At 43.6% G+C, this 14,737-nt stretch overlaps 1 protein-coding gene across 1 annotated transcript in view; it reads left to right on the top strand.

The window, feature by feature from the left end:
- The window catches only part of piezo1 (piezo type mechanosensitive ion channel component 1 (Er blood group)), an 88,774-nt gene that overhangs the window by 56,108 nt on the left and 17,929 nt on the right, over positions 1-14,737 (top strand). Inside the window, exons 31-40 of the mRNA XM_085368985.1 lie at positions 818-918; positions 1,012-1,138; positions 6,899-6,964; positions 7,321-7,493; positions 7,634-7,737; positions 8,280-8,447; positions 9,298-9,556; positions 9,880-10,062; positions 10,211-10,417; positions 11,132-11,372. Of these exons, the coding sequence (XP_085225111.1) occupies positions 818-918; positions 1,012-1,138; positions 6,899-6,964; positions 7,321-7,493; positions 7,634-7,737; positions 8,280-8,447; positions 9,298-9,556; positions 9,880-10,062; positions 10,211-10,417; positions 11,132-11,372 (1,629 nt within the window). The remainder of the gene's footprint in view (positions 1-817; positions 919-1,011; positions 1,139-6,898; positions 6,965-7,320; positions 7,494-7,633; positions 7,738-8,279; positions 8,448-9,297; positions 9,557-9,879; positions 10,063-10,210; positions 10,418-11,131; positions 11,373-14,737) is intronic.

Below are 14,737 nucleotides of genomic sequence, written 5' to 3'. Positions count from 1 at the left end.
TTCACTCACAAAAAAGAACACAAATAATCAGCTTCGGTAGAGTCGAACTTTGTGACATCTAACATGCACAAACATACATACTCTGAATGCACTGGGAACAACTTGGGCTTCAGTATCTTGCCCAAGGATGCTTTGGTATGGAGACTAGAGCAGCTAGGGGTCAAACTACTTTCAAACGTTCCAGTTAGCAGGTGATCCGCCCTACCTCATGAGCAACATCCACCTCAGTCCACTCATCCATCGATGAAAACCCCTGTGTACAGACTACAAAGCAGGGAGATACAAGTATATCCACCTTTGCTCACCACATCTTGTTGAAGGCAGTTCTGGAGGGAACAGGGGGTGGCTGTGGTCATCAGCTGAGTTACTACAGTAACAACCTGTATCTATGAAGAAGGCAAAGTTAGTCTTTGTCATTTTTGGATGATGCAGTCCTGCTTGTGTCTATGAGCAGTGATGATTTTGGTTTGAACGATGCATTCAAGAACTATAAAATGAGCCGTGTTTGCTCAGAACGGACCATCGTAAATGCTACATGACCAGATTTTCTTTTGGTGCTATGATACAGACCGAGATTCAGATTTAGATTCATTACTTGTCATTGTAGAAAGATACAGTAACATTTTGTGTGCTTACTCAACCACTGGCGAGGTATAAAAGCAGCTTTTTCAAAAAAAGACCCCAAAATAGTAACAATGAAAAGAACTCTAAAAAGTAGCATTAAAGGCAACAATAGCAACATATACAAATGATGGTTATGGCAGCATTAGAGACTTATTTGAGTTATTTACATGACAGTATGTTTTCCTACTTACAGTGCTACACTCAGGAGACTATTACCTGTTTGAATCTGACAGCGAGGATGAAGATGAGCTACAGTCTGAAGAACAGAAGCCTCAGAAACAGACTGCCTGTCAGGTGCTCACACACACAATTTATTCACACAAACAAAAGCGCAAAGTTTTGTGTTGTATGATGTATGCTGTTGCTAAAATGAGATGTCTCTCCCAGTTGGCGTATCAGGCATGGGTGACTAGTGTGAAAACAGCTCTGAGAGAACGGCAGAATCGACAGGGTCGACTGAAGAGAACTGAGGGAGACGAAAGAGCTGATTCACACGAGGCTCTGTCAGTAAAAGGTTGGATTTACTTACATCGATTTCTGATAAGATATTGGATCACACGGCATCCCTGGAGTCAAACAGGAAAATCTGTCATTTATAAATCTGTGAGAATAACATGTGAACTAGTAAATGACTGACTGCTCTCAGCCTCTTAATGTCCTTTGGCAGTAAAACTGTAAACAGCTTTGCACAACTGTTACAAGTATTTATGTGTGTAAAAGCTAAAATGATTGTGATTTAATCCATTCAGACAATTTTACGATGTGACAACGATCAGTTAGAAAACTGAAGCAATTTGTCTACAAACCCTCCAAATTTCACCCCAACAAAGGGTCTTGTTACATAGTTACAAGTCAAGTCCAGTTAAGTCTTTAGTCCAAAATGCAGTGACTAAAGGATGTAGTTCTTGATTGTAGTGTGAATGCTTAAAGCTGCAAGACAAACTTTTAAACTTTGTCTACCTAACGGATTGCAAAATGAAATAAACTGTATTGCTAAATACAAAAAATAGTAGCAAAACCATAGAGTAAAGAACATGGACACGTTGGGGTGAAATAATCATTTGATCCCCTCCTAAATTTGTATGTTTGCTCACTTACAAAGGATCTGTTGCCACCTTTAAGAAAGGGCACTGGACCATGTGCTCCAACAGCAACATTCAAGTCACTACTCCAGGTGGAGCAGTTTAAGGATCTCAGGGTCTTGATCACGCGTACGCTCTGTCAGTGGTTATGCTGATGCTCCAGTCAAGTCTGTCCCGTATTTAGCAAGTGAAAATAAAATAAAATAAACCGTAATAAACCATTACGGCAAGGCTGGGATGGTCCATTTGGTAAAGTAAATCCGTTGGGCATCTTTCTTCGCCTTTAGACAATAATTCTGATGCAAAAGAGCCAAACGGGACAGGCAGAAAAAAAGACTACAAAAAATGCATATAACAATTAGTATAGCTGTGGTTTTGTGGAATATATTGACCCATTAAAGATGCAATTATATATATATATATATATATATATATATATATATATACATACATAAATAAATTTAAAAAAAAAGAAAACAAGTGAAAGTTGCTATAGGCCCCTTGGAGGTATGTTTTACTTTTGTTTATATATTTAATGAGTCATTACAAAAATAAAAAAAAAATAATTTCAATTAAGCTAAAGTGGACTAATTAACAGGCTGAGTGTGAAAAGCAATTCCAGCTCATTTGAAATGACCGAGCTCTTTACTTTCTCCCTGGGAGAGCCCAGCCTTCTTCACAGAATCGTTTCCTCTTTCAGTCACTACATTTGGTGCCACAGGTGAAGGCATGGATGAAGGTGGATTGCTAAATCAACGGGGAAAAGAAAGAGGGAAAGAAAAACAGCGGGGAAGAGGGACGGGGATAAAGGGCAAAAACCAAAAACCAACAAAATAAGCAGACAAAAAAATGCATATATCAATCACCTGGATCACCTGCTGAGAAAGAAAAAAGAAAGCAAGCAGAAGAGAACAAGAGTAATAGAATAAACAACATCACAATGATATATGGGAATATGACAGTAAATACTAAATATTAAACATTATTGTGCAGCACATAAGATCAACAGAACACAGTGTGCTTTGAGGTAGGAGCCAAAAAGGGTGTAGTTTGTGGGTGTGATCACCCGTGTGTACACCTGTGAGCATGGACGCGCTTGTTTTTTTAAAAGGTTCCTTCATGTAATGATCTGCTAGAGGGTGTGGGGGGGCCACAGCCCCGTCCTCCAGGGCATGAAGCAGGTATGGAGGAGATCAAAACTCCAGACATCCAGAGGCCCCCAGAACACAAGAGACCAAGGAAGACCAACAGAGGGGCAGCTGCGCCACTATCCCAGAAAGAGCTGAGGAGAGTCCCAGATGAGGGCTCACTCAGCAGCCGCGGAGCAGAAGCCAGGGGGAGTTGCAGTGACGCGCCCGTGAGCTCCGCCGGCAGCCAGCTGCGCCTGAGTGACCGAGCCCCAGGCCGAGAGGCCGGGGGCACCCCACCTCCGAAGTGGCCCGAGCGAGCCCCAGGCTCCAGGCCCCGATAAGCGGCCGCCAAGGAGTGAGCCGGTGTGTACCCGGACGCCCACCCCCAGACACAAAGAACCACCAACGCACCGATGTCTGAGGGAGTCCGCCACTGGCAGGGGAAGTGGTGGTAGGGGGAGATAGGCCTCCAAACCTTGGAGGGCCTGAGATGTCCCCAGAGAGGTGGTGTCTGATACCCAACCTGACATACAGTGGGGCAAAAAAGTATTTAGTCAGCCACCGATTGTGCAAGTTCCCCCACCTAAAATGATGACAGAGGTCAGTAATTTGCACCAGAGGTACACTTCAACTGTGAGAGACAGAATGTGAAAAAAAATCCATGAATCCACATGGTAGGATTTGTAAAGAATTTATTGGTAAATCAGGGTGGAAAATAAGTATTTGGTCACCTCAAACAAGGAAAATCTCTGGCTCTCACAGACCTGTAACGTCTTCTGTAAGAAGCTTTTCTGTCCCCCACTCGTTACCTGTATGAATGGCACCTGTTTGAACTCATCATCTGTATAAAAGACACCTGTCCACAGCCTCAAACAGTCAGACTCCAAACTCCGCCATGGCCAAGACCAAAGAGCTTTCGAAGGACACCAGGAAAAGTATTGTAGACCTGCACCAGACTGGGAAGAGTGAATCTACAATAGGCAAGCAGCTTGGTGTGAAAAAATCAACTGTGGGAGCAATCATCAGAAAATGGAAGACATACAAGACCACTGATAATCTCCCTCCATCTGGGGCTCCACGCAAGATCTCATCCCGTGGGGTCAAAATGATCATGAGAACGGTGAGCAAAGATCCCAGAACCACACGGGGGGACCTGGTGAATGACCTGCAGAGAGCTGGGACCAAAGTAACAAAGGTCACCATCAGTAACACACTACAACGGCAGGGAATCAAATCCCGCAGTGCCAGACGTGTTCCGCTGCTGAAGCCAGTGCATGTCCAGGCCCGTCTGAAGTTTGCCAGAGAGCACATGGATGATACAGCAGAGGATTGGGAGAATGTCATGTGGTCAGATGAAACCAAAGTAGAACTTTTTGGTATAAACTCAACTCGTCGTGTTTGGAGGAAGAAGAATACTGAGTTGCATCCCAAGAACACCATACCTACTGTGAAGCATGGGGGTGGAAACATCATGCTATGGGGCTGTTTTTCTGCCAAGGGGACAGGACGACTGATCCGTGTTAAGGACAGAATGAATGGGGCCATGTATCGTGAGATTTTGAGCCAAAACCTCCTTCCATCAGTGAGAACTTTGAAGATGAAACGAGGCTGGGTCTTCCAACATGACAATGATCCAAAACACACCGCCCGGGCAACAAAGGAGTGGCTCCGTAAGAAGCATTTGAAAGTCCTGGAGTGGCCTAGCCAGTCTCCAGACCTCAACCCCATAGAAAATCTGTGGCGGGAGTTGAAAGTCCGTGTTGCTCGGCGACAGCCCCAAAACATCACTGCTCTCGAGAAGATCTGCATGGAGGAATGGGCCAAAATACCAGCTACTGTGTGTGCAAACCTGGTAAAGACCTATAGTAAACGTTTGACCTCTGTTATTGCCAACAAAGGTTATGTTACAAAGTATTGAGTTGTATTTTTGTTATTGACCAAATACTTATTTTCCACCCTGATTTACCAATAAATTCTTTACAAATCCTACCATGTGAATTCATGGATTTTTTTTTCACATTCTGTCTCTCACAGTTGAAGTGTACCTCTGGTGCAAATTACTGACCTCTGTCATCATTTTAAGTGAAGGAACTTGCACAATCGGTGGCTGACTAAATACTTTTTTGCCCCACTGTATAGACACAGACATACAGGCACACACAGATACAAACATCCATTCCCACCCTCATGCTCTCATATGCACTTACTCCACACTCAACCAACGTGGAGACAGACATAAAGAGCCCCCCCCGAGGCCCGGCCAGGGCCCCAGCCCAGAGACGGAGTGCCCCCAGAACCTCACGCCCATCCCGGACCCACCCAGGGGCATCCAGGCTACCAGGTCAGTAACCCACGTCCGTCAGCACAGACCCTCCCCTAGCCCCGCTGCACGCAGCCACGAGGAAACAGTCACCTGAGAGCCAACAGAGCCCTTAATAGGCCATGATCGATACCCCGGGTTGAGCCCCCCAAGGAAGATGCCTCCGGGGAACCCCCCGACGCCCTAAGCCTGTCCCTACCCCCACACCAATCACAACAGTGAAGGCGGGACCAAACTATGACCCCCCACCCCCACTAGGTGATGGAGCTGATCAAAGGAGCCCAGAGCAATTGATCTGATGTGGTGGCAGAGGCTGTGTCAAGACTAATGTAATCTAATAGATAATTTCTATATTGGTTAGAATTAAGATTGTTTTTATTTTTCCAGTTCATGAGGACTGTTTTCTTGGCTATGCATAGGGCAGTGAAAACCATATGGGCTATATTCTTTTCTGAAGTGACATTATCTAAGCTGCCCAACAAACACACTAAAGGGGACACTTTCACTCGTTTTCACAACAAGTGGTAGAAGACGAGTTATGTGACAAAAAACTAAAATAATAACAGCTAAAGATTTTATTCTCTTTATAACAATATATATTTTTCAGGTTTTCCACCCATAGAGGTTTAGAGGTCAATACTGTGTGAAGTCAGCCTTCACATCAATTATCACATTTACATCATGTTGCATTAATTAAAATGAGCTGCAAATTAAACTGATGTCAGGTGAACTGGTGATTGCAGCATACATGACACACGCAGACCTGAAATAAACAAAGTCAACACTTTGTCCAAAGCATTAGAGTAAGGTCTACAAGCCTGGTGCCACATCGCATCTCTGGATGTTTTTCTCAGTTTTAAGTGTTCTTGAGCACCAGGTTTCTGGAGAGGATTCATTGGGCATCCACTGCTTTTTCACTCCTTTTCAGTCCAGCCATTGTACCTGATCAATGTTTGTTTTGTTTGTTTTTGTTTTTTGTTTGTTTTTGAAAAACAAAAACAAACAAAAAAAGAGAAATGTGTGTGTGTTTGTTTTTGAACTCGATGGTCAAACCAGCGTTGTCTCTACACATGACAATTTTGTGTCACAAAATACGTTGGTTAATTTCTTTAGTTGAATCAACAGAAAGTGTCAAAGACAGCAGTTTGACGGACATAAAATTGTATTTTTGGACCAACAAAGTGATTCGAGCTGTTTGCTAAACATTGGCACGTCTTGGTTAAAATGACAAAAGAAGAACCTGCAGGCCTAAAACTTTCTGTCTCTAAAACCCGGCTGGCCACTCTCAGCCGTACGGCATGTGGTCGCCTGCTCAGTACACCGAGCTAAACCGGCGCCCACAATCGACTCGTTCAGAAAAATCCACCATACATTATCATCTGTAAAGTATTTAACTGGCAACACCTTCATTTATCAGCATGACAGTGATCCAAACAGTCACTACAGATCTGACATGATGGCGGTTTGACAGTGTTTGCAACAGAAATGAACAAGTCTCAGTCAGCAGTGGGTTATTATATCTGGTCTTTGACAACTAATGTGAAGAGAAGCAGTGAAACACAAAGGCACATGCTGTTATCAAAACAATTTATAACCATTTTCTTTCCTTCTGAAGACATGCAAAAACCAAAAAGTTGTCAGACTTATTGGTATTAAAAGGTCGCATCTACGTGGTAGAGATTGTACAGATATACTATACTAATGCAGATATTTACAGTCTTTGTGTATTTGATTTTGTCTAGGCTCTGGGGATGATGATTACGAGGAACCCATCGTTCAGGATGGGGAGTCAAAGCAACAAGAGTCTGGTAGGTTCACGTAGTCCCTGCTTTTCTGCTCTTGACCATTTGCAAAGGGGTTCCATCATCATAGTTTGTGTCCAGTTTGTGTGGTTTTGTGTACTATCAGATGGCTTTCTTTCTGTGTTTTACTTTACGAGAATGCACGCAGGGAAATGCAGGCTGAACTAGATTAGGAAGGAACACCAGAGGAACCACCGAGTCACAGAATGACATCATTAACTCAACTTACAAAACACGAGAATCCAAAGACTCAGGGAAAGCATAAAGTCCCGAGGCCCTGATATAATTTGCATTAATTATATAAGAATCTTTTTCAGTGTGGCTTCACATCATACTTTGTTGTCTGTCTTTTACCTGTGCAGGTCGTGGTGAGACGGTGCAGAGGATCTTGGATATTCTGCGTTTCTTGGGGGCGATAGTGCTGGCGATGGTTGATGGACTCACTCAGTGGCTTAATTTACTGACTAAACAGTACAGAGAGATTTCTACTGTTTTGTGCAATGAGCGCTACTTCATCATCCAAAAGATTCAGCAGGTAAACACAACAGAGTGTGCAGTATGCACAAGCAAGTGCACATGCACGCACGCACACACACGGATCGTACATATGCATGCATGCACGTACAAACACATAGAAACGAACACTAACTACAGTCTGTGTGACTCTGGTGACAGCGCGGATCAGCAGCAGACTCCAGAGATGATCAGGAATCTCAGGGCAGTGAAAGCTGCACCCTGGAGACGTGTTTGGACGACACCGATGCAGAAAATTCTACCAGGTACAGGTTTGCAGGGTCACCGATGTTTCCTGTGGATTTGATTTGATGTAGCTTTTATCCCTCTGGGCGTGGTGGGGAGTGGCGTCAGTTTTCAAGTGGTCCTTTGCATGAACATAGTTTCTCAGGAGCACCTAAAGGAATTACTTCAATTTTGGCATACATTTTTATTTTGACTGGGGGATAAAATGAATAGAAGTAGGTTGTCAAAGGTTAAAGTCATTATGACCTCAAAAACTACAATTTTCACCCATAATAAATGTATTATCCAAGGCAGAAATTCCTCTTAATGTATGGAACTGTCCTACTTCAACACTCTTTGTGCTTGCCATAAAATGGACTGCATAATTCTAGAGTATCTTCTCTGCTTGACTGTTTTCTCCAGCATTTATATTCTATATTCTGAGGCTCTAGTAATGAACAGTGCATTAGTTTCATCCAAATGGTAAAAGGCAGGTCACCAGAGGATTTAAATAGTTGATGTTGATTTAATTCTGTAGATGAATCCACTTCTTGTCCTCAATTTTTGTTGGTGTGTGTCTCAGGTGCCTGGAGGATAGCATAAACCAGTGTACCCCCAAGCTAAGACTCAACAGCAGTGGGAATATCCTAACTCCAAAACCGCCATCCAGCAGTACGGGACTGATCCCAGACTTATCCAACCAGCAGCAAGGCAGACACTCCAGAACAGCCAGTGAGCTGCTGGGAGACAGGTAGATGCTGGGGACACTCTGAGTAAAGTTACCGACACTCACAGGCAGTGATTGTACTTTATGAAACTAGCAGTGTGCCACAAAACATCTCTCAAGCAGCCCAATTCTAGCATGTTTCTATGGAAGCCCGTTTCCGCCACTAAAAAAAAAAAAAAAAAAAAGGATCCATAACTCAAAATTTTGAGTTATTTTCTCGAAGTTTCGAGTTACTTTCTCGAAATTTTGACATATTAACTTGAAATTTAGATTTATTAACTCAAAATTTTGAGAAAATAACTCGAAATTTCGAGTTATTTTCTCAAAATTTCGAGTTAGCGCTGCCAATCAGTAATCTACGTGAATGACGTCATTTCCTCGTTACCCAGAAGCTGAAGCCTCAGCTACAAATGCTACAGCTAAGCTGTATTACATCCAGTCGCACAGATTGCTGAGTGTTTTCAGCCTGGCTTCACAAATGATGAAATCCCTGTTATTAGCTGAATCACACGGTGTTACTATCAGCAAACGTACTCGCCAAAGCGCCAATTTGTTGGGATCCGTTTTTGAGTGCGCGCTCCTCTGCGCCATATGCTTCCGGGTAACAAGAAAGCGACCTCATTCACACATATTTTTGATTGGCAGAGCTAACTCGACATTTTGAGAAAAGTAACTCGAAATTTTGAGAAAAGTAACTCGAAATTTCGAGTTAATAAGTCGAAACTAGCTGTTTTGTTTTTATTTAGTGGCGGAAACGGGCTTCCATATGTTTCAGTGTATTCTCTCCCATTCCCTCTTCCTTCACTCAGATTCTTTCTTTTGCACTGCATTCATGTGCAAACGTGTGGTCCTGACCAGCCTTGTGTCTCTACAGGCAGTTTTTGATCGAGGAGTTGGAACAGAGCAGAGAGTTTTTTTCCAGCCAGAGCCGTCTGCTGAAGATGCTGTTTGCCATGTACAACCTGCTGTCAGCCAACTCTGAGCTGGTGTGCTATTTCATCATAGTGTTAAATAATGTGGTCAGTGCCTCCGTCATATCGCTGGTCCTGCCCATACTGGTGTTCCTGTGGGCTATGCTGTCTGTTCCAAGACCAACCAAAAAGTTTTGGATGACTGCTATAATCTACACGGAGGTAAGAACAGAGAAATGTTGTTATTTTCATCGTGTGGGCTTTTTCAGTTCATCCATAAATATCTTACTATGTTGCTCAGTATCATGTGTAGCACGTATGAGTGCCTCTGTCCACACCTCTGTGGAGTGGAGAGTCAACTGGATGCAGCTGTACTTGTATCCAGTAAACTTAATTTGTCCAAATTATTCAGACTAATATCTTGTGTTTTATGATTTAAAGCAGCCAATCGAAAGCTGGCTCATCTGTATATGACTTCTTTAACAGAGGACGGCGGGTCGGGGCTCTTTGCTGGTTTGACCGCTGGCTTCTCTGCTTCTTTTCAGGTTATGGTAGTGGTGAAATATATTTTCCAGTTTGGATTTTTTCCTTGGAACAGTAGTTTCGAGATGACCCTTGATAAGCCTTTCTTCCCACCTCGCATCCTTGGCCTGGAAAAGACTGACAACTACATCAGATATGATCTTCTTCAGTTGCTGGCTCTGTTTTTCCACAGATCCCTGCTGATGGTAAGTCCACCACTGATTTCGGCTCGAGGAGCCTGCAGAGTTGATTTCAGTAGGCCCTTGTCTGTGTGCTCCATGATGAGTGTTCAGACAGCACTGAGAAAAGGGGACATTTCTTTGTAATTTGGTTTGCCTGTTTGTGTACACACAGCGGTATGGCCTGTGGGACCATGAAGGCCCCATGGAGGATCACAGCGCTTCTCCAGAAACGTTTAATGTTGGAGTTCAAACTAGAGAAGGAGATGAAGATGGAAAGCAAAAGGCAAAAAGAAAAAAAGAAGAGAGAGAGGAAGACGGAGTCAGTACAGCCTCCACGCTGGAAAACCTGGAAATAGCTGAAATCAGCCAAATTAAAAAGGTTGGTGTGAATACGAGATGTTGTTTGGTCTCGGTTACTGGGCTGTTTTTAAAAGAATGCTTTGGGACATTCATTAAAAGCTGCAGGATCATGTAACACAATCAGCACATTTACAGTCACCTGCCATTTCATTAGTTACACTTTGCTAGAACGGGTTGGACCTGCTTTAGCATCAGAGTCGTCACGGTGATGGAGATCTGATTACAGTGAACTCATCGCCGTTTTCAAGAAATCCGTCTGAGATTAATTGAATTTTGTGACGCAGAACATTATCCTGCTGGAAGCAGCCTTTAGAAGATGGGTAGCAACAGGTAGGCTGTGGGGTTTAAATGACGGGCAGGTTGGTACTCAGAGGCCACGAGTGTGCCAAGAATTACAATCCCAGCAGATCAGAGGTTTCAGAAATACTCAGACTGGCCCGTCTCGCACCCACAACCACGCCACCTTCCACGTCACTTAAATGAACTTTCTTGCAGGTTATCTTGAGCAAGTCTACATCCCTAAATGCATTCGTTTGCTGCTGTGGGATTATCTATCTATCTAATCTAATCAGTCGATCACGCAGCAAGATAACCTTCATTTAAGTGACTTGGAAGCTGGAATGGTTGTTTAGCATATGTGTTGAAGAGGTGTACCTAATGAAATGGGCGAGTTTATTGTATAATGATCTGGAATTAAGTCCAAATGTATTAAATCGCTCATTTATCAACACAGGATGATGAGAACTACGTTGAACCGAGTACCAGCTCTGACCTTTCTACCATACAGCCCACTGAATCAACACCCACTGGGTCGCAAGATACACCAGGAGAAGAAATCCTGCCTTGGGTGAAGAGTATCCAGCCGGATAAGAGGGAAGGAGACGATGAGGACGTGACAGAAGAAGTCCCAAAGAAGAGAAGCAGCATCAGGTTCCGCAAGAAAATAAAAACTCCTAAACAGCAGCACGGTAAAGGTTTGTAGGTTCATTATATGTAGACTGTGATGATAAAGGTTTCTCTGTTTCTGTGTGTTATTGTGGGGTCTTTACTTTACAATATAAAGTACTTTGGGGAAACGGTTGTTGTGATTTGGCCCAGTCCAAAGAGCTGATGTTAGTGGGGTTAACTGGAAAGTTCACAGGTGTGAATGTGAGAGTTGGCCCTGCCACCGACTGCCGACCTGTCCACAGTGCACCCTGCCTCTCGCCCTATGACAGCCAGGCTATAATCTGCCTTTAGCACAGAGACACGTTTTCTAAATACAGTGGTGTGAAAAAGGGCTCCCCCTTTCATCAGGAAGCGATGTCTCACTTAAATGTTTCAGATCATTAAACAGATTTAACTATTAGACAAAGATAACACAAGTAAACACAATCAGTTTCTAAATAAAGGTGTTTATTATTAAACCTACTCTGTGTGAAAATGGCATTGCCCCTAAACCTTTCAGCCTGATTACTTCAAAGTAAAACTAAAGCAACCCAACGTTTGAAGAACTACAGTCCGTTGTGGTGCCAAATATAGAACATGTTATCACCGGTAATTACGTGCCTGTGAAGGAAGCTGTCAATAAATGACCTCATTAAAGTCATTAGTAAATGTAATATTTGGATTGAAATGAAATGAAGCAGAATAAGACTAAAGACCGTTTTTTCCACCTTAGTCATCCCAGTGTGTGTCTCCTCCTATTTTACCTCTTTTATTTTACATCTCTTATGCTTTTGGTTGCCTAGTTGGATTAAGTGTATTAAACTTAGCTTTGATTCAGTTCTTTTCTCTCCTTCACTGTCACCTGTCCAAGACACCAATCATTGTTGAGTTTGAAGTGTTGAATCTAAAACGTCCTCGCTGCCTTAGGCTTTAAAGCCGCCCTAGTGGATCTGAGCCAGAGGAAAAACCGACATTACTGAACTCTGCAGTCTTTGTGGTGCAGTGGTTCGCACTCTCACCTCACAGCAAGAATCTCCTTCAATTCCCTGGCCGGTTGGGGTTCCTCTGTGTGTAGCTGGCATACAGTGGGGCAAAAAAGTATTTAGTCAGCCACCGATTGTGCAAGTTCCCCCACCTAAAATGATGACAGAGGTCAGTAATTTGCACCAGAGGTACACTTCAACTGTGAGAGACAGAATGTGAAAAAAAATCCATGAATCCACATGGTAGGATTTGTAAAGAATTTATTTGTAAATCAGGGTGGAAAATAAGTATTTGGTCACCTCAAACAAGGAAAATCTCTGGCTCTCACAGACCTGTAACGTCTTCTGTAAGAAGCTTTTCTGTCCCCCACTCGTTACCTGTATGAATGGCACCTGTTTGAACTCATCATCTGTATAAAAGACACCTGTCCACAGCCTCAAACAGTCAGACTCCAAACTCCGCCATGGCCAAGACCAAAGAGCTCTCGAAGGACACCAGGAAAAGTATTGTAGACCTGCACCAGACTGGGAAGAGTGAATCTACAATAGGCAAGCAGCTTGGTGTGAAAAAATCAACTGTGGGAGCAATCATCAGAAAATGGAAGGCATACAAGACCACTGATAATCTCCCTCGATCTGGGGCTCCACGCAAGATCTCATCCCGTGGGGTCAAAATGATCATGAGAACGGTGAGCAAAGATCCCAGAACCACACGGGGGGACCTGGTGAATGACCTGCAGAGAGCTGGGACCAAAGTAACAAAGGTCACCATCAGTAACACACTACAACGGCAGGGAATCAAATCCCGCAGTGCCAGACGTGTTCCGCTGCTGAAGCCAGTGCATGTCCAGGCCCGTCTGAAGTTTGCCAGAGAGCACATGGATGATACAGCAGAGGATTGGGAGAATGTCATGTGGTCAGATGAAACCAAAGTAGAACTTTTTGGTATAAACTCAACTCGTCGTGTTTGGAGGAAGAAGAATACTGAGTTGCATCCCAAGAACACCATACCTACTGTGAAGCATGGGGGTGGAAACATCATGCTATGGGGCTGTTTTTCTGCCAAGGGGACAGGACGACTGATCCGTGTTAAGGACAGAATGAATGGGGCCATGTATCGTGAGATTTTGAGCCAAAACCTCCTTCCATCAGTGAGAACTTTGAAGATGAAACGAGGCTGGGTCTTCCAACATGACAATGATCCAAAACACACCGCCCGGGCAACAAAGGAGTGGCTCCGTAAGAAGCATTTGAAAGTCCTGGAGTGGCCTAGCCAGTCTCCAGACCTCAACCCCATAGAAAATCTGTGGCGGGAGTTGAAAGTCCGTGTTGCTCGGCGACAGCCCCAAAACATCACTGCTCTCGAGAAGATCTGCATGGAGGAATGGGCCAAAATACCAGCTACTGTGTGTGCAAACCTGGTAAAGACCTATAGTAAACGTTTGACCTCTGTTATTGCCAACAAAGGTTATGTTACAAAGTATTGAGTTGTATTTTTGTTATTGACCAAATACTTATTTTCCACCCTGATTTACCAATAAATTCTTTACAAATCCTACCATGTGGATTCATGGATTTTTTTTCACATTCTGTCTCTCACAGTTGAAGTGTACCTCTGGTGCAAATTACTGACCTCTGTCATCATTTTAAGTGGGGGAACTTGCACAATCGGTGGTTGACTAAATACTTTTTTGCCCCACTGTATTTTCCCAGTGTCTTTGAAGCTTCTCTCCAGGGTCTCCAACAAACCAAAGACATGCATATTCTTCTCGTTTGTGATTCTAAAATTGTCTGTAAGTGCGAATGTGAGCATGAGTGTGTTTCTCTGTGTCCTAGCGGCCTGTCCACAGTGTACCCAGCCTCTGGCCCCATTACAGCCAGGATAGGTCCCAGCCTTTCTGTAGCCCTGTAGTAGATAAGTGGGAGAAAATGGATGGATGGTTTTTCTTGCCACCAACAGTGATTAAAATGATGCTGCATTGTTTGAACCTTTCCTTTATGATCCCCGGACAGACCAGATGACCCCATCTTGTGCTTCCTACAGACCTGGATTTCCCTCGCAATAAGATGGAAAATCACCTGCACACCCCGTCCACTTACTTCCCAACATTCTCCTCCAACCTTTACAGTATCCTCTGGTGAACCTGAAAGCACCTGCCCAAGCGCATTAGATCAGCTTTTATAATCAAAGCATCATATCATCATATAATGTATTTAACAGTTAAGCTGGAAGTGGTATTACTGTAAAGTTGGGAATGTTTAGGAACAACACAGCCAAAAGTGTCAGAGCATGTAAAGTGGCATATAATGCATAAACGTCATCAAACCTCCTCTGGCATTAACATCAGTACAGAAACAGCCCAGCATGGGTGTTCATGGCCACCTATGGCCACTCCCTCTCCATGTGCTGTGATTTAAGGCTCACTCTG

The sequence above is a fragment of the Diplotaxodon limnothrissa genome, linkage group LG13 (assembly GCF_057381915.1).
Source record: "Diplotaxodon limnothrissa isolate DT_005_m linkage group LG13, D_limnothrissa_male_GT1.1, whole genome shotgun sequence".
Taxonomy (NCBI): domain Eukaryota; kingdom Metazoa; phylum Chordata; class Actinopteri; order Cichliformes; family Cichlidae; genus Diplotaxodon; species Diplotaxodon limnothrissa.
The sequence above is the reverse complement of the archived record's forward strand: the minus strand, read 5'-3'. Positions and strand labels throughout refer to the sequence as shown.